At 38.6% G+C, this 24,140-nt stretch overlaps 1 protein-coding gene across 1 annotated transcript in view; it reads left to right on the top strand.

Annotated features, from left to right (window-relative positions):
* The window catches only part of LOC108911605, a gene marked incomplete at its 3' end in the record, with an annotated part of 224,820 nt that overhangs the window by 184,571 nt on the left and 16,109 nt on the right, over positions 1-24,140 (top strand). The window contains 4 exon segments of the mRNA XM_018716580.2: positions 6,066-6,320; positions 6,891-7,051; positions 9,206-9,252; positions 17,563-17,702. Of these exon segments, the coding sequence (XP_018572096.2) occupies positions 6,066-6,320; positions 6,891-7,051; positions 9,206-9,252; positions 17,563-17,702 (603 nt within the window).

Here is a 24,140-nt window from a genome sequence, read left to right as displayed (position 1 = left end):
CTGCAAAGAGTGCAAAGTTATCGAGTGGTTGGGGTCTTTTTGTGACACCCTGTATATTGAAAACAAAGCCTCATGTCGCAAAATCTTTTAATATGGCCTTATAAGCGTATCCTGGATCCCAGTTGACTCAGATGCGGGGTCTTCTCATCCAACCTTATATAAAGGAACTGGAAACCCCGTTGTTTCACATTTGGGGTTGCAGGAAATGTGTCCTTTCTATGTAAATGTCCCTTGTCATTATCACATCTTAATTTTACCTCGCTGCCCGAACAGGAATGACTTCTCTAAAAGACAAGTTTATAAAAGTGTCCTCCATTACACTAGGCACAGAAATTATGGGATATTAAAAAAATCACAAAATTTTGGGTGATTTTCAAAGAGCTGGAGGGAAATCGTCGTAGAGAGTATAAAAAAAGGGAATTGAGGCTTCAAGTGTCTAGTTTTTGGATCTGGAGTTTAAAATTTTTAGCGCCAGCAGTTTTTGAGTAATCATAAGAAAATCAACAACAAAAAAAATTGCAAATTTCTGCTTTACTTTAAAAAAGCTTATGGAGTCCATAAACTAATTTCACCATTTCACCATAAATAATTCTCTTCAATTTGAGCGGTTCCGGAGTACGATGATTTGTCACTGAGTTGTCGATCAAAGCAAAAAAATCATTTTTGACTTTGACAATCAATTACTCAGGAAATAATGGTCGTACAGAAAATCCAAGCAGGGTTTTGATGACTGCAAAGTATTCTCTACAAGTCGTAATTATGAATTTTTGATAAAAAAAAATTTTGAATTGAAAATGTTGGTTAGAAACAAGGTAAAAAATTGCATAATTAGGGATATTTGAATAAGTTGGCATAACTTTGCAAATAATGAATAAATTAAGGATATTGACTCTAATTTTTCAACCTCAAAGTGTCCTAAAGTAACCCTGATAATTTCAAAACGCTACGATTTTTTTTCTTAGTGCCCGGAATGTTTAAATTTGTCACTTTTGCTGAAAATCAATATGTTATATATAATTTTGCACTTTTTATTAATTTTTTTAAGTTAAAAATGTTTTTTTTGCAATAATCCATATTTTCTTCATCAAAATATGTTAATTATTTTTAAAAAAATTTAAAAAAAAAATTTTTCAAAAATTATTTTTACAATTTTTTTTAATATGTCCACAAGCTTCACAAATGTCAGAAAAAATTTGGTTGATTGGACGTTGCAGATCACAATTTAATAGCCCAAAATTTTGTGATTTTTTTAATATTCCTTAATTTGTGTGCCTAGTGTACGTTTAGAGAAAAAAAACCTTTTCACTTACGTCCTGTTCTTATAAGTGCACATCCGCAGTATAAGCAGGATAGCAACTGAGTAGTTATTAGTCAGCGCAAGAACGCCGTTCTAAGTATAGTTCCAGCTCGATATTTTTGCTCTAACCGTTGCTAAAGTCCTTAATTAAACGGTTGTACCGGAATATATCAACGTGTAACAATTCCCCAAAGTGAATGTCTGCCGAGAGGTGCCTTCGCTGTAACACACAGTATTAACGATGGAAGGAGTATACTCCCACGAGTCAGTTTTGGATCAGTTTTCGCAAAGCCGCACTTTAATTGGATGATGAAGTTGGGAGTTTGTTTAATATAATTTAATGCTTCCCGATGATACCCCCGTTATGCATTATAAATAGCCCCGGGTTGAGTGGAGGCAAAAATCTACCAATTTGAGACGCAATTAAACAGCTGAATAAATCAAGCGTTTCCTGGATAAATCCTACAAATTTTCAGGTTCCTTTGTTGACATTTCTCTGCAGTGTCCTCCTGGCTTGCCAGATTTAAAGCCACTCGAGGAAATAATAAGATTCATGTTCTGCATGTACTTCTGTAACAGTTCATTATGAAAACACATAATTTTCATATTTTATCCATCGGAAATGATCCTCTGGGCGTTTTCTTTGAATTGAATGAAACCTCTGTGGGCCCTGCTTAGCATTTGATGCCGTCGGATTTCCATAAACATACTGCGGCACCGGCGACAACGCTCGAAATATACAGACGCGTATTCATAAAACGGAAACAAAATTTAAATTATAAACACGGCTAACCGGTGCAATTTTGCGTCGGAATGCATTTTGGTCGATTGCTGTGGGGGCGATTGGACACGATTCAGTTTTTTTAAACGTAAAATAGATGCGATTTGGCGTGAAACGTTCACCTTTGGCTTGGTCTTTGTGAATTGATTTTACTATAAAATAATTTTAAATAAAATAAAGTAAATTTTGAAACCTATGATGATTCCACATTGGTTCAGGATCCATTTAAACGTCAAGAAATTTGTCATACTCAGGATTATTTCAAGTTATGAAGGTTGAAGATCATCGTTTCAGTCTTTGACATGTTAACAGTCACTTTATTACCGAAAAACCAGTCGATTATTGTCAAAAACGTAAAGATCATTTACATATATTAAAAAAAGTAATGGGCCCAAGACCCAACCCTGTGGAACGCCATATCATACATCTGTTTCAGGAGACCCAGTTACTTTTAGGAATCTCCCCCACTCTCCCGCACGTTTCGTATCGCGGAACACATTACCTTTCACCGTCAGCAACAATAACGCATCACTTTATGATGCAAATGAAACGAACGAGCGTCGACAAAAATTTAAGGCCTATTATAAAGTTACGTGATGGAATATTTCGATAGAGCCGGTTGCAGAGTGATGCGGCGCGTTAGTATTCATAAAATATACGAATGGAAATGGTCCCGGTTGTGCTTGTCCGTACGTGGATGAACGCCGATGTCTAGAGTTATCCTTTTTCGTAGTTTTCTTACGCACGGACTTATGCGGGGGAAGGTGCGGCATATTATAACTACGTAGGTCGAGTGTACGCGCGGAAGCGTCTGGAAGATTTCGAATCCGAGGAAATAAACTCAATTATCCACGGATTCAGCAATCTGTCGCGGCTCCTTTATTTACAGTATCGAATTAAGCGCTCGCAATGCCCGCAGATCCCATTCACGCCGTCGACTTGTGCCTATGAATGCTAATGCCTCGGCGCTCGGCTTTTCCCTCCCAATTGAATATTGTAAGAGGCTACTAATAAGATCTGAGCCCCGACTAAGCCCTCCCGCTGCTGTGTGGATTAAGCGGCATTTAAACTATTCAAAATTTATTAGATTTGCCGGCTTAACTATTAAAACAAACATAGGTAAAGGACGACCACCCCTCTCCCCCCGCCACGGGCGGCATTAAATTAATCAAAATGTTTGGCGCGGCGGAGTTAAGACGATTCTTAACTCGGGACCGCTTCGGAATGTTGATGAACCGCGGGAATTCGGTTAATTAGGGAAAAATACGTCCGGGTTGGGAGGGCGGAAGCGGCAAAATTTACTCAGAGGGTTTAAGTTGTGTTTTATAAAATAACTAGTGATAATATACCGTACCCGCGCCACACAGCGCTTTATTACGAACTGTCGGGGAAAGCAATAAAAACCGCGACGATGCGAGCGCTATCCTATGGTGGAAGCGTCCATGAACCCCCACATATCACGGTTTTTAGAGGAAGAAGCCACCATGACTGCGAATTCTTTGATATGCAGATCGGGACAATTTTAGATACAATCACGGCACGGCAACGCCGGCTTTGATGTCCCATTTAGATGCATATGTATGATAATTAGAACATGTTGATTTTAGGCATGTACTTACGTAGACGCGATCGAATTGAAATCATCAGCGAAAACATCCGGACTAATGTTTGATCCGGAGAACAGCTCGGTGAATTCCTAATGGGAATTGCGGGTACGTGCACGAACGAAAATCGCGAAAAACTATGCCAATAAGCGCAATTAATGTCTATACAGAAATAAATGCAGGAAAAAACCATCGGGCAAGCATAAAAGAAAGGTGCTAAACGTCATTTTTAAACTATTTACTCGTAATTCGCCATAATATTTTTGCGGTGGTGCAGCGGCAGCGGCAGTTTCCCAAGTCGCTGTTAACTCGCCTAGAAATTTTCTTCCAAGATAAACAAAATTAAATTAGAAAAGTTCTTGCCACATATATCACTGCAATGTAAATTTATGCAAAATTGTTCCCTCGCACATATACATTTCGGGAAAGTTTATACGAAACCGGTATAAACTTTCGCATGGAAATATACTGCGCTAATATATGAAGTGTAATTAGGAGTTATTACCACAAAGGAAACAAACTGTTGCCGGGCGTAACTGTGATACATATAAGGGAGTTTTATTTATGTGGAACACAAGGATTTTCTATCGTTCGTGTATAGCCCGGGCGTTGCTGTAACTCTAGAACTAGCAAGTTTAATATTTAATGATACGTGTGATTCATATGTAACCCAAAATATAATCATTATTTACGAATATTGTTTCCATTATATAAAAAATAATTACAATTGATATACATTTTTCTAAACGTTTAATGTAATTTTTCTATAAATTTTACAAAACTCTATACTTATATTATAGATATAAATGTATACAAGTATAATTTGTTTTACATTGAAAATTTACAGTAAATACACTTTTTTGCCAGTTCAATGTAATTTTCCTTCAATTTTACACGAATTGCCAATCCCAATCCTCAATAGATTAAAAAATTACAATGGAAATATATTTTCTATAGTTTAATGTAATTTTACATTACTATTTTCCGTGCATCTCAAATTACACACAATTGAAATTTTACAATAAAATTACACTTTTGGGTAACTATTTAGCAAATTTCTAAGTTGTAATTTACCGTAATTATTGTGAAATTACGTTAAAATAACATCTTTTTGGGTACCTAGTAAATTTGCCAGTTGTAATTTACCCTAAATGTGAAATTACAATAAAATTACATATTTTTGGGTAACTATTTAGCAAATTTCTTAGTTGTAATTTACCGTAAATGTAAAATTACATTAAAATAACATCTTTTTGGGTACCTAGTAAATTTGCCAGTTGTAATTTACCCTAAATGTGAAATTACAATAAAATTACATCTTTTTAGGTAACTATTTAGTATATTTCTTAGTTGTAATTTACCGTAAATGAGAAATTACATTAAAATAACATATTTTTGGGTAACTAGTAAATTTGCCAGCTGTAATTTACCCTAAATGTGAAATTACAATAAAATTACATCTTTTTGGGTAACTATTTAGCAAATTTCTTAGTTGTAATTTACTGTAAATGTGAAATTACAATAAAATTACATCTTTTTAGGTAAAATTTAGCAAATTTCTTAATTGTAATTTACCGTAAATGTGAAATTACAATAAAATAACATGTTTTTGGGTAACTAGTAAATGTGCCAGTTGTAATTTACCCTAAATGTGCAATTACAATAAAATTACATCTTTTTAGGTAACTATTTAGTATATTTCTTAGTTGTAATTTACCGTAAATGTGAAATTACAATAAAATAACATCTTTTTGGGTAACTAGCAAATTTGCCAGATGTAATTTACCGTAAATGTAAAATCACATTAAATATCCGCGAACAAATAGTAGGTAGCAATTCGAGGAAGCTCTCCCGCAATCCCCTGTTTTCCTGAGGACGCCGTACTTAAAAATCGTCGGATGTATGTATGTATGTATACACGGAGATAAACCGAGCGCGAGCTGTTTGCCGTTTGATGTTTACCTGTGTGCCCGATTTATCCATTACCATTACAAAGCAGCCCCCAACACGAATAACAAAACAGGCAGCGTATAATGTAGAGCTAATACATGCCGAAGTGCCAAAGCGATTTATTCATAGTACGTCAAATTCAATCGGGATTTAATACTCGACGTGGGTTCCTTCGCGCGGGTCGCCCTTTATTTTCCTCTTAGCGGAAAATGAAACCCCGATTTACAGTTTTAAAGTGGAGAGTGGCGCTCTATACCTACACGATAATATATCGCACGTATTTCCATCGAGAAAATTCAATTCGTTTTTCATAACAGGAAGCAAAGCTTGTCACATCAATTCTTATGCTGCTTAACGCACAATTTATTCCCAATATTATGACAGAAATTAGATTTCTTTGAAATAAAAAGCTAACACCTGGTCGTTGTTGCAGGACGGTGAAAGGGGGTACCTAGAGGGCCTGGCCTCGCGCTACGCGGATCTCTTCAGCACCCACTACGGCGACGTCCTGAGCCACCTGGAGGACCTGCGACGGCTGGAGTGGGAGACATCGCCGAAGGAGCGTACGGCGGTTACACCGGGCACTCCACCTGCAAGGTACAGTCCCGGAGGTGGTACACCGGTGTCAACGGGGCACGGTCTCACCAGCTCGCAATCCCAGCCAATATATGTGCCCGGGAAGTATTCCGTAAGTCGAGATTTGTTTTTTTTTTACATTACCAACTCCTTTAAATGTAATTTTTATAGTTCAATGCCAAAATAGTAGGTAGTAGCCATAAATGTGTCAATAAATTGCTATCTTTGCTTATCGTACACGAAAAGATAAGTTTGACTTGTTATTAAAGTCCTGCCCAATCTCAGGCGTTTCCTTTCGTGTCATATTCGTGCAAGTGACAAATAATTTAGTTCAATCATACAATAATTAAAAAAAAATAAAATAACGAAATACGTGGCGGGGAAAAAACGGGAAATTGACAATGGCGGACTATTCTGACATTGAAGTATACAAGTACCTGCATATTTGTTGAATTTCCAGCAATTTCACGCGCTTATTGTAGCCATCCTCCCCATTTTCCGAACGTTTCCTCCGCGATTCCCCAGGTACTCACTCACATACGCACCCCGAAAGAACTTATTATTTTCCTTTCACGTCACCGGGAATTTATCTGGGCCATACATTAGGTCGTCCATAAATTCATCCACGGTTTATATTCCTTTTAGCGACTAAGACAATTTAATTTCGTTTTCCCGTTTACAGCCGTCGAGCTGTTTGAGCGGCAAAGAGGAAGATGAGATATATGGCTTCGGGTACGGCGTGTTCTCGGCCCAGATCGCCAGGCAGCAGCAACAGAGGTTAATGGGGCAGATCCCCACCAGCCACCAGCCGCTCCTCCTCCACCAGCAGCACAACTACCAGACGTGAGTATTTTTCTCCTTTTTATTCGTAATTAATATGATTGCTAGTTGCGGGGTATACATTTACACCTCCATCTTCAGGTCACTTTGAAAGAATGCAGGTTTAAGGAAAGTTTAAGCGTTTTCTTAATAGAATTGTTTATTTTATTCTCGCAATCTAGCACAGCTTAATCCTGAAGTGTTCATTTCCACAACTCTTTTCGCTTTCGAAACTTCTGTTTTAAATTCCGTTATCGACGCCGTTGCCGGAGCCCCTCCCGCTAAAGATCTTCATTCCAAGTCAAACTCCTTCCCCTGATTGCGCCCCTAAATCATATCTCGCCGCCCAAACCCGAGCAAACTTACCAGACTGCTCCAGCCCGCTCAAATATCGCTCCTTATTTGTTTTATGAGGGAATCCAGTTAGCCGGATGCATCCGGCGGAGCTCACCAATAAAGCCAGATCTCCGAGATTTCGGTTCCCAACAATCAGGACATCACGTAACGGCTCCCGCGACACGTCCAACAGAGCAAATACACGGAATCATTTTGCTCCGGCTCGGCTCCGTTCGGAATCCCTAATTGATATTGCCTTTCGCGGAACTTTCCACGCCGGAGCTCCCGTCGAATTTGATTTTATGTAGTTCGGGACGAGGCCTTATCGGCACCGCGAAACTAGTTTTAGCGCCACCGGAAGTTGGGGAAGGGGTTAATAAGAACGGACAAGTTTACGGCTCTAATGGCTGGACTGAGAATCCTGAGATTTTCGTTGTACCTGCATGGTTTTCTATTAACGGTAAAAAAATCACAGCAAAAGGTCAACCCTTGTATTTTTTTATGGTAATACAACTCTTCTATCCCTGGATTCTGAAAGATAAAGAAAATTTACGTTCGTGGACCTGGTTAAGTTACTTTTTCATTTTCAAGGTCAGATATGCCTCTAAAACTTCTCAGATTGGTCTTTTCGGTTCCTTTTCCTCCTGAAAAACAACTTAAATATATAAAAATTTAGACATATTTCAACTAAGCTTTAGTTTTATTTTTTGTTTTACATTTTATGAGCAAAATTTGCCTTTTGCCGCTATTGTTATTATTAATGAATAATAAAATTTGGGCCCGTCTTACCCACTTTCTACGAACTAACACAAATGTTATCTTGCTTCACCATAAAATAAAACGATATCCATCAACTCCGAGTTGCTATACACGTAAGCCATTTTTGACACTTGAACAACTAATGTAAACACTATCGCAAATATGAATGAAATAATTTTGTTAAAAATTCGCCATACAGAACGCCAATGTTCCAGCTGTTTTGCTCAGCGAATATTCTTCATCCTGCTGCAACGATATTCTCTGCAGGAACGAACTTTATTGTAAAATATCGCCGGCTGCACGGGGATGTTCCGCGATATTATATTCCGCAAATTTATCTCACACGAGCGACTGAATTTCTGGATTATTTTCCTTTACATAGGAAACGAAGTCTATGAATTAAAAAAAAAACACGAAAAACGATATCCAGTATTTCCAATTTAAATCTTATTTAGTTTGTAATTCACTACTTCGTAAAAATACACTAAAAATAAAAGTAGTTAAAGAATTTATCGAGTAAAATCAACAAAAAAGTTCGAATTTCCTTGACGACTATTGAAATTTTACATCAATTGCATTGTTAACACCTACTACTGCATTTGACAGTGTATTTAAACATCAACTCTACTGACACAGCTCCTTCTTCGTAATGCCCCTATTGTTAGTAATCAAATAACGCTCGACGCCGCCGGTTGCATTTAATTTTGTCCAATAACACCTCCCGCCACTCATCCTACTGATTATCGACACACATTCACCCGTTAATTCGATGAAGCAGGTAAGGCACTGTCGAATCCGATTCCATTTTCGCACATACGAGTCATTGTTTCGCTGGCGAAATGCAGGGCACGTCCCGTTTTATCTACCGGCAACCAATCTCTGTCTACGCGCGATAAGACCGAAGGATTGTTGGAAACGGCGGCTCGGATCGGGATCCGAAAAATATGAACAAGGAATCTCCAATCTCCGCGTGGTATCGACGGGAAATTAATACAAAAAGCGTTCGCAAGTGTAAAATGGAGTAGATTTTGAAACATAAACCGGTTCATTCATTAAAATGTGTAACGTTCTCTTTTTTTTCAGATGCCTAAGTCCTAGATCGGCCTACTTTTACGAATTCCCCCCAAATGGTAAGTCTTTGCATATTTTTTTATGTTGTAATGCTACCAACAAAGTAAATGAAGAATTGCATTATGAGACGCTTTATAATATATGTAAATATTAAAAGGATTCTTTATGCTGTCAAAGGGAATAAAAGTTGAAGAAAAAGTACGACTAAACATCGATAAATCCTGATGAATATCCTAGCAGCTTATTAGGTTGTTAAATTGCCTCTAGCAAACCCTAAAAGAAAACGTTGTACAGTCTTTAGGAATGAACTGTTTATTTTCAACTTTTTCAGAGATCTGTCTGAAAATTTGAAAAGCTTCGACAACTTCGAATAAAAAATACAGGGTGGTTCAGTTATAAACTCATTAACGCTATCAATGTTGAAGCGAAACAGCTGATTTCCTCAGTAGTCTTAAATTTTGCAATTGGTTTCAAAATCAAAATGCAGCGGATCCCAACTTTATTAACAAAGTGCTATGAACAGATGATTTTTTTTTTTAGCTGGCATTTTAAATAGGTAGGTACCATACTAATTGAAAAACAATGAGTCACACAATAAGGTATACGTACTATAACCTGATTAATTATAACATAATACTAAAAATTCATATTCAATTATAAAACGTAGTGAAAACATTTACAAGAGTACTAAATTGAAATAACCTAACATTCGAAAACAATTATTATCGCTATACCATTTGTTTTTATTAACAAATAAACAATACTTGTTAATATTTAAAATGTAAACAAATATCTTATTCATTCATGTGTCTAGGAAAACAGGTTTGTGGATGGGCCTTACCACGATAATTCCCGAACATGACTCTGATCCGGCGACGACTCAATTTAATAATTAATACGCCCCCAGGAACCCGTAAACATTTAATTCCGCTGCGGGGAAAAACCTTATATTCAAATTAGATTTACTTAACGGCGGTTAAACCCCAAACTGCCGCCGTTAAATTTCAATACCGGCGAACTTTAAATACTCGAAACTCGGGGCTTACACGAGTTTCCGGACTCCAACACGTCGGCGTTCATTACTGCGGTGCTTGTTCTAATCGTTTCCAACCGGTACCTACGCCGTAGTCGTATCAATGTTAATTTGTTCGAGCGTCTTCTATTAGCATAGTTACAATGATATCTGGGGCCAACTTTGATCGGTTCCGGGAAGTTCAGAGATGTTGATTTATGGGCAGGCATTATCGTCGGGGCTCGCAGTTCGCCGTAAGTAAGGACAGGAGGAAGTTGCTCTCTGGAGTTGGGTGTACAATGGTGTTCTAGATGGAACTACCCGTAAATAAAAAGCGCGTTGGTAATTACCTGCTGCGATACGAGAATTGATAAAAGAAAACAAAACGATGTAGGAGGAAAGATAAACTAAGAAATTTTAAATTAACAGAACAAATTAAAACATAAACACAGAAGCTTTAAACTAATCAAAAATTACGTGCACTTGCATTGACCTTCAAATAACCTTGAAGATGACCTTAAAAAAAACTGATCCACTTCTCCCAACGTAAAATGTTCGTTCTTTCAGAATCAAAGGTCAGAAATTGTAATTACCATTAAAAAAAACGAGTTAACCTTAAAATAACCTTGACATGAGCTAACTTCCATTATTCGAATTAATCCTCCACCTTTGGTACTGTAAGTTGCTGTCACTTTTCTAGAGGTAAAAAATTGGCAGATTGATATATGTTTCCTTAGTTCTTTAAAACTCTGGAAAAAATGAAAAGAAGTATAATACGCAGACACAGTAAAATTGTAAACGTACGCAATATTCACTTTGCTTCTGTTAGTTAAACCTCTTGATTCATGAACTTCAACCGACGCAAAAAGCCGCGTCTCACTTTCGATCCCGGCCCCCAAGGTTCGCCCCCGGCGCTCCGCGGTACCGCCTAATAGATTCAGCAAATTTCGGCGGCCTCGCCGAAATGATATAGGCGTCGCGCTAGCGGCGGCGGTATTAAGGCATGAATTATACATGGGCGAAGCGTACGCAGGTTGCTGCGGCGGCGGCGAGACTAACGAGCAAAAAAGAATTACGCAGGCAACGAAGAAATGTCTATTGAATCGGCGGCACAACTATATTGCTTTCGGGCACTTTAATTTCAATTTTTTTTATTATTTCGTTGCTAACGGTTCATTCAAGTAATGTCTGCGAGAACGTATCGTTTTTTAAGAATACGGGAACATCATTTAAATCAAAAGCAGGCCTTAAACTTTCTGCTGAATAATTAAACTGTATTTGTCGTCATTAATTTTAATTGTAACTTAGCTCTAACAATATTACCACATAAAAAGCAACACATTTATTTTTAGTGAAAGTTTTAATGAATTATTTCAAATTCTCGATATCTTGAATACGGCCCTGGCCTTTACATCATGTACGGTTCACTCACGCACCAAGCGCGAATACTTTTTTATTCAGTTATCAACTTTTTTCTTCGTTTCACTCCCAGTTCTGTCAGGAGTCTTTACTTTCTTTGGAAGCATGCCGTCCCAACATATTTCTTATTCCAGAAGCGACAAAACTATATTAGTTCACCTCCGATCTGGTATTTTTAAAAGAGTAAGACATCCCATTGTCGGACGCGGGCGAAACTTCACTTTACGCCCTTTTTACGGCCCTGCAAGTGGAAAGTTAGCTGGCATATGCCCGCCGAAACACTCATAACGAAACGGGCTATCCGCAATTTACGACCCGAACTTCTGAAATATTTATGGACGGCAAAGCGCCCGAGAGAGGCACTTAAAATTTCCTCCAAAGGGCCTTAATGCAACGTGGGCGACCTTATCGCGTTCAAAAATGTCGACTGTGTGTACATATATTGGCACCAAATTTCCTACACATTCGCGCGTATCGACAGTTTCCTGACGATGGTAACTTTTTTAGCGAAACTCGCGTCAAGTACCTACAATATTAAAACTGGCGGAATGTTATTCTGTGGTAGATATACATTTATTGGAACACCGGTTTGTTATTAATGTTTTTATTGACAGTTCCCCTGATCTCGATTTAGGGAAGATTGAGAAAGGCCAAATATTTGTTCAGTTACCTCAAGGTGAGACGCTGAATTATTTTAGCCCCCCTCCCCCCAAACAGGAGGGAGGCGAATTTACATAATGCTCCGTGCTCGAGTCGCGCTATTCAAATATATTCAGAAGATTCGTTTTAGACGGAAAACAGCTCCGAAAACCCACATATTTACCAGCTGACAGTTGACACGTGGGAAATAAGTGATTTCAGTTTTAGCGTTGGCCCGTCAGCCATCAAGACGCGCCGTCTGAGATGAATATGACGACGTTTTACATCTGTACCTACTCGCCTAAAAAGAGAGGAAGTATTCGAGAATTTTGTCGTGCCTGCGCGTGACGTCAGCAAAGAACTTTAAACTTTCATTTTGACACAAATAGCTGTAGCTATATAATAATATAAACAGATGATTTAACTTATTTGTAATACGTAACACATAAAACGTGTAATGTCTACAGTACATATGACATAAACCCTGTTTAAAAAGTCAGTTTATATGTGTAGACTGTAAATGTGAATCTAAAAATTTTTGTCAAATTTTAAGTTTCATATACCTATTTTGCATAATAAAATCAATGAAGTGAAGTTATTTACCACTACAGCTCTGAAAGAAAATTGCATTTGCGAGCCCTGAATTCATCTGTCTTTCTCTCAAGTGACGTCATTCATACCACGTTTACACAATTGAATATCTGGAGTTTAACATTCATGTTACAGAAAGCTTTAAGATTAGAAATATTGGAACGTACAAAATAGCATAGAAAATGTTTCATGAATTTTCGCGTCATGTTCTGTGTAAGCAATGAACTTTAATAGTAATTTCTGTTATTTGAGTCCTAGTAGATATATGCGCAGCACTAGCGACATCTATACGTTACTAGAACTAGTTCTGTGTAGATGAATTGTACTGATATATGCAGGAATCTGCCTGTACCACTTTATTTATTTAAAATAGATACAATATTATACGCTAGACACCCCACTCTTTGATTTCTTGTCTTAAAAAATCGCTGTAAGGGAAATGACGGTAAACTTGTATAATATTTTATCAACCGGTACCGTTTAGCGATACAATTTACGGCGTCGTTTGGTGGGCGGAAAGTAGTCACATAAAAACGACATTTAACGAACTGAATAATGAACTGTTATTCCGTATCTTGGGCGATATCTTGTGAATGGAAACTTAATTTTGTAAATTTGTTCAAGTAAACAAGGTCGATGTTGCGGTTGACGTCGATAAAATTTCACCGCACATGATAAATTTCAGTTTTATGAAAAAAATATTTTTCGAAACCGTTTACTATACAGGACTTGTTGGAATTTTATTATATTTAAAATAATAATAATCAAAACCGCAATGGTCCGGTGTGGTGTGTGACTGGCTGTGAAGTGTGATATGCGATGTGTGACGTGCGATGTAGGACGCGAGGTGTGGCGTGCGATATGGCGTGTGACGTGACGTGCGATACTCATGACGATGGTAATAATAAAACGTTCCAAAATAATACCACCACCCAAGTCAATACGAGTGTATCGTCCTCGGGGTATGTAAAAACGCCCAGGCTAAACGCTGTAATTACAAGTAACTATATTTTGTCACTATTTTTCTACAGCTTGATTACTCGTAACGTTACAAGTGTGTAATGTTGTACATCGCTATGTCCTCCCCGGATTCGCGCCAAGTCGTAATCAAATCTCGGAAGCCGCCGTCAGAGGCCCCACAGCTCAACTGCGAAGGAAACTTTTTGGCGTGCGGCGGACCACAGGCGTCGGCATCGGAAAACTTTGCCCGATTCCCCCGGTCTGTACACGCTTTATTTAACATTAATTAAGCTCGGTGGTGCTTTAAATCAATCTCACTCCGCTCGGCGATGTGCAAATGTTCCAGATGGCGGGCCGGCAAGTATTAATATTTACGGAAAAAGTTGACCGTCCGGGGTTTTCCCTCTTTGGGTGCTGAATTATTGCGGTAACAATACCACGTGGACAGTGCCTAGGCTCTTCATTTAGAGACAGTAGATGAAGGTCAGTGAGATCCAGTTTCCCTTTTTTTATACTTAATTATTGACTCTCCACAATGGATAAAATTAAGATTGCTGATTTCATTCAAATCTAATTTTTGGCGTAATCACTAGATGGTATATTGGTACATAGAGGTTGGCGTGGTCCGATCGGACAAATTTTGGAGTCCTTGAATAGGTTGGACCTACAATAAAGATGTGGCTGTAGTGTTTTCGGCGATTTTGAGAGTTGATTTATGATTCTGGGGTACAGAACTTTTACCGTTTTCAAACTACAAAGCGAATCTCGATTTTCTGAAAAATTGACAAAGTTTGTATATTTTTTTTATACATAATTCAACGAAATATCTAACCCTGGACCCGGTCCAGCGTATAACAGCTTTTTTCCTATTTTCGACTAAATTGTTGGGTAATTTGCGGAACTGGCCACTTTCCGCCGTTCTTTTATTATCACCTATAGCACGTTTCATCCGCGCTTAATCCAGGTTTTAAGCAGAAAGCTCGCAAATAATTCTGACCATATGCAGTGGAGTACTTTGTAGCCACTCTCACGGCGTATGCGTCTAATCTAGTGCAGACCGCAACCTGTACTTTGGCCATCTCCCAACACCCAAAACTGGCTACGGTGGTCGTTATGAAATTGTCCCCCGTAAAATGTCGAGCTCGGATATTTGCCCTACCTTACCTTTTGGATTTAATGGAGGGTAACTTTTGAAATAGTAGTAAATTCAGCAAAAAATGTTTAGTTTTTGATTTGTTTCCTTAGAAGTTCATCCATCTTCAAAAAATTTCATTTTTTTTAAAGATAACTTTGTCGCTTATAAATATATTTCAATTAAATTTAACACGGGGAGCTTTTAGATAGCCAAATATGAGTATGAGGTTGTTTTCACTACCTGAAACGTAGCTAAGCACGCTTAAACTGTCCTTTTCTTTGCTGTCATATTTTTTTTGTTGGAGATATTTTTAATTTTTCGTTTTTAAGATACGAAAAATTGCAAATTTCAAGATAAGCATATTTCTTTCTCGATATTAATCTCTCAACGATTTATATCAGCATTTATTTACATTAAATATTGCCATTTGACGAAGTTTTTCGTCTGGTAACTAGTTTTCACAAAAAGTTTATTGTTTTCTGCTTCTCAACACAGTAACAATAAATAACTCTTTTACTTTTCAAGTAATACCTTCAAAACAAATGATAATTCTACAAAAAGTTGCGTAAACCTATGAGATACTTAACAATCAAAATTAACACGAGTTTTTTTTTTTGAGCGACTATAGGAAAGCGTGAACTTCACGAAGTTGGTTAATCGGCTGTGATAATCAGGAAGAATTAAAGTAAATACACTCCTACCAACCTAAAGAAGGTTCGGAATATTTTCAGATAGGCTTAAAGTAAAAGCGGAATTGAAATGCATTAAGATTGTTGAACTTTACGGAAAACTTTGATAAGATTTTAACGTGTTCAATTTTACATAAAGTGGGATGTTTTTAACCACGTCGCAATATGAAAATAGGTTAAAAATGTGAGGATTTTCATTTGGACTTTATTTGAATCCAAAAAAAAGTCGTGTATCAGACGTTTTCTGTTCTAGCACAATACCCTCGCATTTTCATTTTTCACTATTTTCCACAACAACCGCGACCTACAGATCTGGGCAAATCTTCTCCATAACTCTCGGCAAGGCCGATGCAACCGTGCACGCCAAAAATACACCTTATAAATCTAGAGCTCGGCTTACGCCGGGCGCATAACAAACGAGCATCGCCTACGGCTTAAGCCCCCCCACCCCCCGGGCTCATCCGACTCATTATTTTGGCGGAAGCGCCGGTATTAAAATGTTAACTGCGACGGTGAAGCTGCCTAACATACCGGCCTGGCAAGCTGGGTATCGGGGCAACGGTTAATTTTACCACATAGGTCCAGATTTCGCGTTAAAGATATAATTTCACACAAGTTTTACGGAAGTTATCGTCTTTCTCGACAGGTTTTATCAAAACGGGTTGTCGGTATCTCTTCCCGTTCGAAAGATATAAAATGATATGATTGTGTAGACTGTCTGTTATTAATTTAGATTCAAGCCGTACGGCTAATTCCGAATGTGTTCGTGGCAAAAAATATTCGGAGGGGGTGAAAGTGTTTTTAAACGTTAAAAAAAATCAATTATCTGCAATCAAAGGAATCGCCGAGGAAATGCCCAATATGGCCGGTATATAATTAAGATAAAAGTCGGAAAACTTTCGCCGCGGGAACTTTTAATAGCAATAATCCCGAATGAAAAATCCTTCTGAAATTCGTAATTAAAACTTATTTGTGCTAATAACCGAAGTCTACGTAAGAAGTTTTTTAATAACATTTGGACGGCGTCGCAGCGCCATCCAAATTAAGTCATTGTAAACCCCAGTTTAGATTTTCTTTTTTTTTTAAATGGACAGGGAAATTGCCGGAAAAATTGTAATTATTGTGTGAACTTTTCATTAAATCTTATTTTCTGACGCGACAAAAAATTACGAAATATTGCCATGTTACAAAATACGTTCATACGTGTAGAAGGTTTTTACAAACAGGACGATTCGCTGCATCTGTTAATCCAGTCGATTCGGCCGCTGGGAATCGCACCAGCTGCCCGGCACAACCGACCAAACAGAATGCATTATATTCGCTCTGTGTGCGGAAATGCATATTCATGGTGACATTCATTGGAGTTAATATTTAAAAAAAGTCCTCCGTTAATAAAATATATAATAAAATTCGAATATTTCAGTTATTACACGCCGGGCTTCGCGCTAATTTAATTAATTTGGCCGGTGCAATAATTACGTTTTAGTGACAATGAGTCTCTTGTCATTGTCAGTAAAGCTGGCCTTCGATATGGCTTTATTTTATTTACAACAAAGAACCGTTAATTATAAAATTTAAACGCGTTTTTGTCGTTTCGAAACGTTCCCCAAAAACTATATCATCTATCGGGTGGATCATTTTAACAATTAATGGTCTTTCTGGTGACATTTTTAACAATTTTGAACAAATTCTGTACACCAGGTTAAGATATTTTTAAAAAATGGTCGAAAAGGAATCAAAATTTACCTTTCTGGTGTCAATTTTAACAGCTACATTTTCTAAAAGTTTAGATGATGAATTAAATATAACAAAGAATGCATAACTTCATATGTTGATGGCATTTTAACAATTTGAAGTAGTTTCATGCCTTTTTAAGAGACACATAGCACTACAAAGCTAACGATATAATTTTTGTCTTTCTCAGAACAAAACTACTGCAACACCAAGAAGCGGACGACGTTCTCGAGATTCTTGCGCGGCCTTAAGACATCCCACAGGAAAGAGAAGCACGGGACCAGCTCACCGAGGCACGGGAGGGCCGCCGCCAGGGGCGTACCGCAAAGGGTAAGTCCGAGGGCTCACAGTCGTTTTTAATTAATTAATAGGTTTTCTGATCGGAAACGGCCACAATGACGGCTTTCAGTTCCCGAATCCCGCAATAATTGTTATCTTCACAAACCTTGTGGGGTTCCACCAGGTCAGTGGGGGTGGGTTTATTAGCGCCGTTTAAGCGAAGCACACCCGGGAGCAGGGAGATAGGAAATTGCACTACATTACCGTTTATTTCCCAACTTTCCAGACTAAGTAATGGGGGGGTTTAGGTGGCGAGTCTTCCTGCATGGTAAATGGTGAGGAACGCGCGGGAGAAAGTGAGAAGTTGGCCCTTCTACGGAGCGTCGGCGTTGGATTTTCGGGAAGAATCGCCGAATTTAATTCTGGGACGGGATGGGGTGTAAAGAAACTATTAGAAATTAAAGCAACGTGCACACCGAGCTGCGATCAATAAACGTGTGAAATATTTTTACATGTGGTATTAGAACTTTTACAACTTTTATTCTAATACAAATTTTCGTTCCGATAAAGTTATATTTTTATGTCTTGCAAAGACATCCGTGTCGGGAAATATCTAGGATAATTTGCTGAGAATTCAAATTTTATTTCCTTTGAGAAAACAATACTTACGAGAATGTAAATATTCAAACATTAATCTTCCTTTGTGTTCTTATCACCCCCACCACATTTTAAACTTGCTTCTTAAAAACTGAACCAGCCGCTGTTTGTGCAACTGTATCCTGAAAGTGAACGATCTAATTTCTACGTAAATATTAAACAACGCGCCTTTAATGCATGCATTAAGGAAGTTGTACGGCTTTAAGAGCGTCATATTTAAGTCGCGTCACGTTGACAGTCCATTTCGCTTCCTCGCGAAACTTGCAAATCACATTTTCAAAGCGAATACGTTTTCAAAGTCGAGGCAAAAGCGGCGGATTCGTCGAATCGGAGTTGAAACGTACTCCTTTCGCCGCCACACGCTGAAAATTGCATCCCTAACTAAGTATATTCAAATTAAAGGGGTATTTTTGCTAAACAGACGAGGAATAGTCGCGCTCGCGAGTTTCCAGTTGTCGCGGTTGTCGTCTTAAACTTTGTAATGAGTGAGATGCAAATTTTCTCTTAGTTAATTCAGTTGGTCGCATGGATGGGTTCTATATGCGGTACGGACGCCGGAAGTGTTGCCAGATGAAAAAACCCGAATTTCTAATTGCTTGAGTATATAGATATATCACGCCGCCAATGACGAAAGTGAACCTGTGCTATCGTTGGGAGACTCGCAACTTTTCTTCCATATCTTCCATTGAACCAAGATTCTTTTTTTTTCTAAACTTTGTCGACCAGCTGTAGAGGAAAAGTGTGCGCGTTTGACAACGCGGAGCGTCTTTATCCCGCAAAGGACTCAAAGGATAAAAATGACTCATTGTCCTCGGAACCCCGGCCGCCCCCAGCCCGCCTCCTCGATTAGAAGGGCTTAAACAGGGACCCCAGCTGCGATTTTAAAGTTTTTAATTAGTTTGACATTTCGTGTGCCGATGTTAAATGAAAATCCCGGAATAGGAAGATTGCCTCCAAGATTAACGCTAGTTGGTGGCGATTTTTTGTTTTCCCAAGCCGACGGTGGTGTTTTTAATGAGTTCCTTTGTCGCGAGGCGGGCTCGGAGAGGGAAGTTTCCGCTCATAATAAACTCGGACTTATCTCCGCGTATTTCCGGGCGTTCGAAGGGTCGGAGAAATATTTTGCCAATTTAAGATCCGGTTACAAAGCGATGTTCTTTATGGAAGTATACGCATTTTTTATTTGTTTACTTACCTTCATTGAATTTTTGCTACCTAAATTCGTATCGTTAAAGATTTACCGACAAATACGTGTGATACTAACCTAGTGACGTCACGCGTGAAGCTTGGAGGCCTTGTAATGCCGCGAAATGATTATAAACAATACAGAACCAAATTCCCCTCAATTTTCGGTATGGAAAACGGTTGAATCCGTTCCTGGTCCTTTTTGCATAGTACTGTAAATAAAGAGCGACGTCATCGGGAACGTTTCCAGCATAAATAAGTTGCCGCAAGGCGCAGAGGAATGCCCCCACACACAACTACAATGTAATAAAATATGTAAATGCCCCTTTCGCCCCTTCGCTCCCGTTCCTGGGGTAGTTCTCCCCCCCCCCCCCCGCCCCAGGACATTATTCCGTCTTATCACCGGAAGATTAAAAACTCCTGAAAATTCTTCGGGGTAGATTAATTGCATGCAATTTACATGAAATAATCATTCGCTCATTTTTAAGCGCGATTCGGGAGTCGGTTAATTTAGGGGGCGCGGGACGGGGGACGGGGGGTATTATTTTTAAATTAAACCGACTGGAATTGAATATTCATGGGCGCTCACTGTAAATAATGGGGATTAGCGAGTTATTAAGCCGGTGCGCGCGAGGGAAATTTTTTTTTCGTAAACACCTCCCACGTAAACAAAGAAAGGCGCATTTGGGTCAATTTTTAAATTGTCCTCGAAGTTGCAGGCCGAGATTCTTATTATTCGACTTAATTTTTTAGAAAAAAATGTTTGAATTTGTTTGAATTACATTAATACCTTTACAATAGAGAAAAAAAAGTACTTAATTAACATCATGTACAAAAAAAAAATTCAATCTCAGCCCAGTATCCTGTTACTCTGTTATCTATCGACGTACGGCAACCTCTCGAGCCGGCGGCGGCGTCGTGTGTCACACGCACGTCCCCCGCGACGCCTCGGCCGGCGGGGGAGGAAACGGAAGAGGCCGTAATAAGTGCGCGCCACTCGAGACGTGCCGAAACAAAGGCGGCCGTGACATTGACGACCCTCCGCCGCTGCGACGGGCCGGGGGGGTACGCGAAGGACTAATCTCGTTTCGCTTTGGTAATTTAATTGTTGTATTCGGGCCTGGGAGGAATTACGGCGTTGTTAAGGCTGATTTTATGCCCTATAAAATATGTAAAACGGGGTATCGCTCTTTTGTTTTCTTGTTTGTTCGGAGGGACGCGGGAGGGTCTCCTGGAATTGGGTTTTTCGCTCTTTCTGAAGTGTAGCTGAACCCGACCAACCTGACACCCTTCTACCGCCACGCACCAGGTCAGAGTTGAAAAATTGGTTCGTCTGTCGATTTTGACGTGTGAAAAACGAAATTCCTGTTCACAAAGCATTAAAAAACTATGTTTCTTTCATTTAAATTTCTCGTCACATTCCTTGTTCTAGTTCTCTGTACAAACTTTGAATTCAGTGAACGTTGTATGCTGAACTACCTCAAGGATCACTTCTCAGGCCCATTTCTATGTGTATAGTTATTAATGATTTAACAGTAACATTTTAGTATTACTTCCCGTTTAAAAGTTATAAGCAATATCTCCCTAAAGAGTCTCAAAAGAAATAACACCTAAAAATCACATTAGCGGTGGAAGGATCAAGTAGTCGTTGGAAAGGAATTGATTGTTCGTTGTTTAAAGTGCCTAAATGTCATTAAGAATAAATAAAAGGATTAAACTCGATAATTCTTTAATACGGTTAAATCAAAAGGTGATGATAACGATAACTAAACTTAAAAAATTAAGCAAACGCTTTCATACTACATACATATTACAATCTATTCTCTATATGACTCCTCTAATTTGAAGAGGCATATCCAATCTTCGCCTGTCTTCGTTATAGGCTGCGTTTATTAACATTTCGCCGTTTTAATCATTACAAACGTTTGTGATTTTTTCTTTCAAATGATTTATATCTCCCGAAGGTGTTTTGTAAACCGTATTTTTTCAAATCCCCCATAAAAAAACGAGAGGTGTTAGATCTGGTAACTTTTCGGGCCACTGGATAGATCCATTAAGCCCAATCCATTTTCTGGGAAAATGTTATCTAAATATTGCTGCACAATCCTGGCCTTGTGGGGTGGAGCCTCGTCGTTCTGAAAATATAGGTTTTTCCACTATAAAGGTACATTCTCCAGAAGTGCAAGAAGTTCTTCTTGTAGGAAATTTAGGGAACTCACGCTATTCAATATGTATGTTCATAAAAATAAGGCTCGATTAAATGCCTACAGTTGAAGCCGCACCATACATTTACTCCAAAATGGTCTTGGTTTTAGATTGGATTTACAATGTGGGGATTTTCAATGCACCATTAGTGTTCGTTGCGCCTGTTTGGCTAACCATTACTGACAAACCGACTTTAGTCCGTCCAAAGAACGTGCGGAAAAAGGTTCTGATCAACAGGTTCTACATTTACTACAATTTGAGCTATAAAATTAAGTCTCGTTCAATGTGACGCTCCGGCAAACACTCCAAATTGTGAATGTTGTAGTCATTGGTCTTTAAAATTCGTTGAACGGCTGATTTATCCAAATTCAATTCCCGGCTAGCCTGCCGTATAGAATTTCCTGGATTTTGTCCGAAATACTGTAACAGTCTAGCTGTATTAACATTGTTTCTTACCCTTCGGTCAATTATTTGATTTTTCCGAACAGAAAATGCATCTTCATTTCGTCGCAAGGTCGCCTCCAATCTTGTAAAGGTTCTATGATCAGGAATGAAACGCTCTGGATACTTTTCTCGATATAACTCTACAGCTCTTCTTGATTTTTTTGTGACTCGCCGTAAATTAGCAACATATCAACTTTTTCTGAATGAGAAAACGTTTTGTAAGCAAAAAAGTTATACGCTTATCGTTCGTATAGAGTAATGACAACTATTCTGTGACATTTATGCACTTTAAACAACGAACATTCAAGTATTTTCCAACGACTACTTGATCGTTCCACCGCTAATGCGATTTTTAGCTGGTATTTCTTTTGAGACTCTTTGGGACGATATTGCTTATAACGTTTAAACGGGAAGTGATACTTACAGAAAAATTTCTCTAATAAAAGTTTGTTAGAAAAAAGAGAGCTTTTAACAGGAAATTTTTTTTTATTTAAATTTTTTGTACTCTCACAGTAGACCCATACTATCGAGTTTTGGACACCCTGTACAGTGTTATCCGGGAGGTACAAAAATGGGCCCAAGAGAAGGCGCGTGGGTCGTGGAAGCGCGCCAAGCGTTTTCCTTCGCCGGCAATTTTACACAAATTCAATTAGAACGCTCTAAGATTGTAACTGAACAGATTCTTTGATGTTAATTAATTTACCGAACCAATTAGGACTGACGGGCACTCCGAAAATAATGCCGGCTCTCCCCCGCATCGATGGATCTAACGATATTAAACGATATCCGGGCTTTCATTCATTTATTTTAATTCAAACACCTTCCCAGGCGGCGGAAAGGTGATCAGTTTCGGCGTTTTAAGTCTAAACGCTTTTTAAATTTCGTTCGCTGTGATTGTTCACGCTCCCTTTAAGCGAGTGTTACCAATTTTACAGCATTAAAATGCGTGTTCTGCGGCCGTGGCATTTTGTCTACATTCGCCGTATATCAATAGCTCATCCCCCGATTTATGACTACTGTAATTATGTTCAATGGTCTCGTGTACATTTTAAAGAGGTGTAAATTCCATATTTTAATGCTCGTGGTAATTCTTTAATAAGAACGTCATTTTCTATCTCTCTAAAGCTAAAAAGGGCCTAGCCGCCCTCGAAACGGCTTCTTTCGAGTACCCCCGCATACGTCGCCCGGCTCAGGTGCACAGAACAAAGCGTCTAGACGGCTTGTAGTGCGGCGCAAAGCGAAAGTCCTATCTGATGGTGAGGATGAAAAGCGGCGCGGTTTTGCTGAGATGCGTCTTGGTAGCTCGCCTTCCCGTTTGCTGTTTTTTCGCGTCGTTGCGAGCTAGATAACGACGCGAGTCCTGTGAGGTGCGGAAGGACGCCGTCGAAGGACCGGCGACGCTTGTTCGACGTCGCGTCGAGGGCCTGTCTGAGCCTTCGAGGCAAAAGGATGGTTAAAAAGGATGTAATTCACCTGTAGGGGGTGGGGGATTGTTAAGAGAAAAATGTATATCTTTGTCCAAATATTGTTTAGTTATTTAATTGTGCTTGTTTAGTTTTTAAAAATTTAAGGAATGGGTGAAATTGCCTATTTTTGACTTAGTCTCGTACCGAAAAAAAAAAGGAAAAAAATCAATCGGAAATTCCTTTTTCGTTTTTAAAACTTTTAACGACTTTTTTTTTAAATTAAAATTTGGCAGTTTTTTTGTTTTTAACTTTCTTTAATGTTCTTTTGAGTGTTAATTTAATTGAAAAAAGACGCCATTATAAGTTTTACAACGAAAAAAGATCGATTTTTCGAAAAGTTGACTATATAGTCCAATTAAATCGCAATTTTGGTCAACTTGCCTGAATTTTTGATATAAGTTTGAGGTATATAATAACAATAAGTGACAGTAATTTTTTTTTCAACCCCCGACCAGGGAGAAAAAGATAAAATAAAGGAGTTTTCAAGATAACTCAAAAGAGGTGAGAGCTGAAAAAAAACTTATAAAAGTTA

The sequence above is a fragment of the Anoplophora glabripennis genome, unplaced genomic scaffold (assembly GCF_000390285.2).
Source record: "Anoplophora glabripennis isolate ALB-LARVAE unplaced genomic scaffold, Agla_2.0 scaffold488, whole genome shotgun sequence".
NCBI classification, from domain to species: Eukaryota; Metazoa; Arthropoda; class Insecta; order Coleoptera; family Cerambycidae; genus Anoplophora; species Anoplophora glabripennis.
The sequence above is the reverse complement of the archived record's forward strand: the minus strand, read 5'-3'. Positions and strand labels throughout refer to the sequence as shown.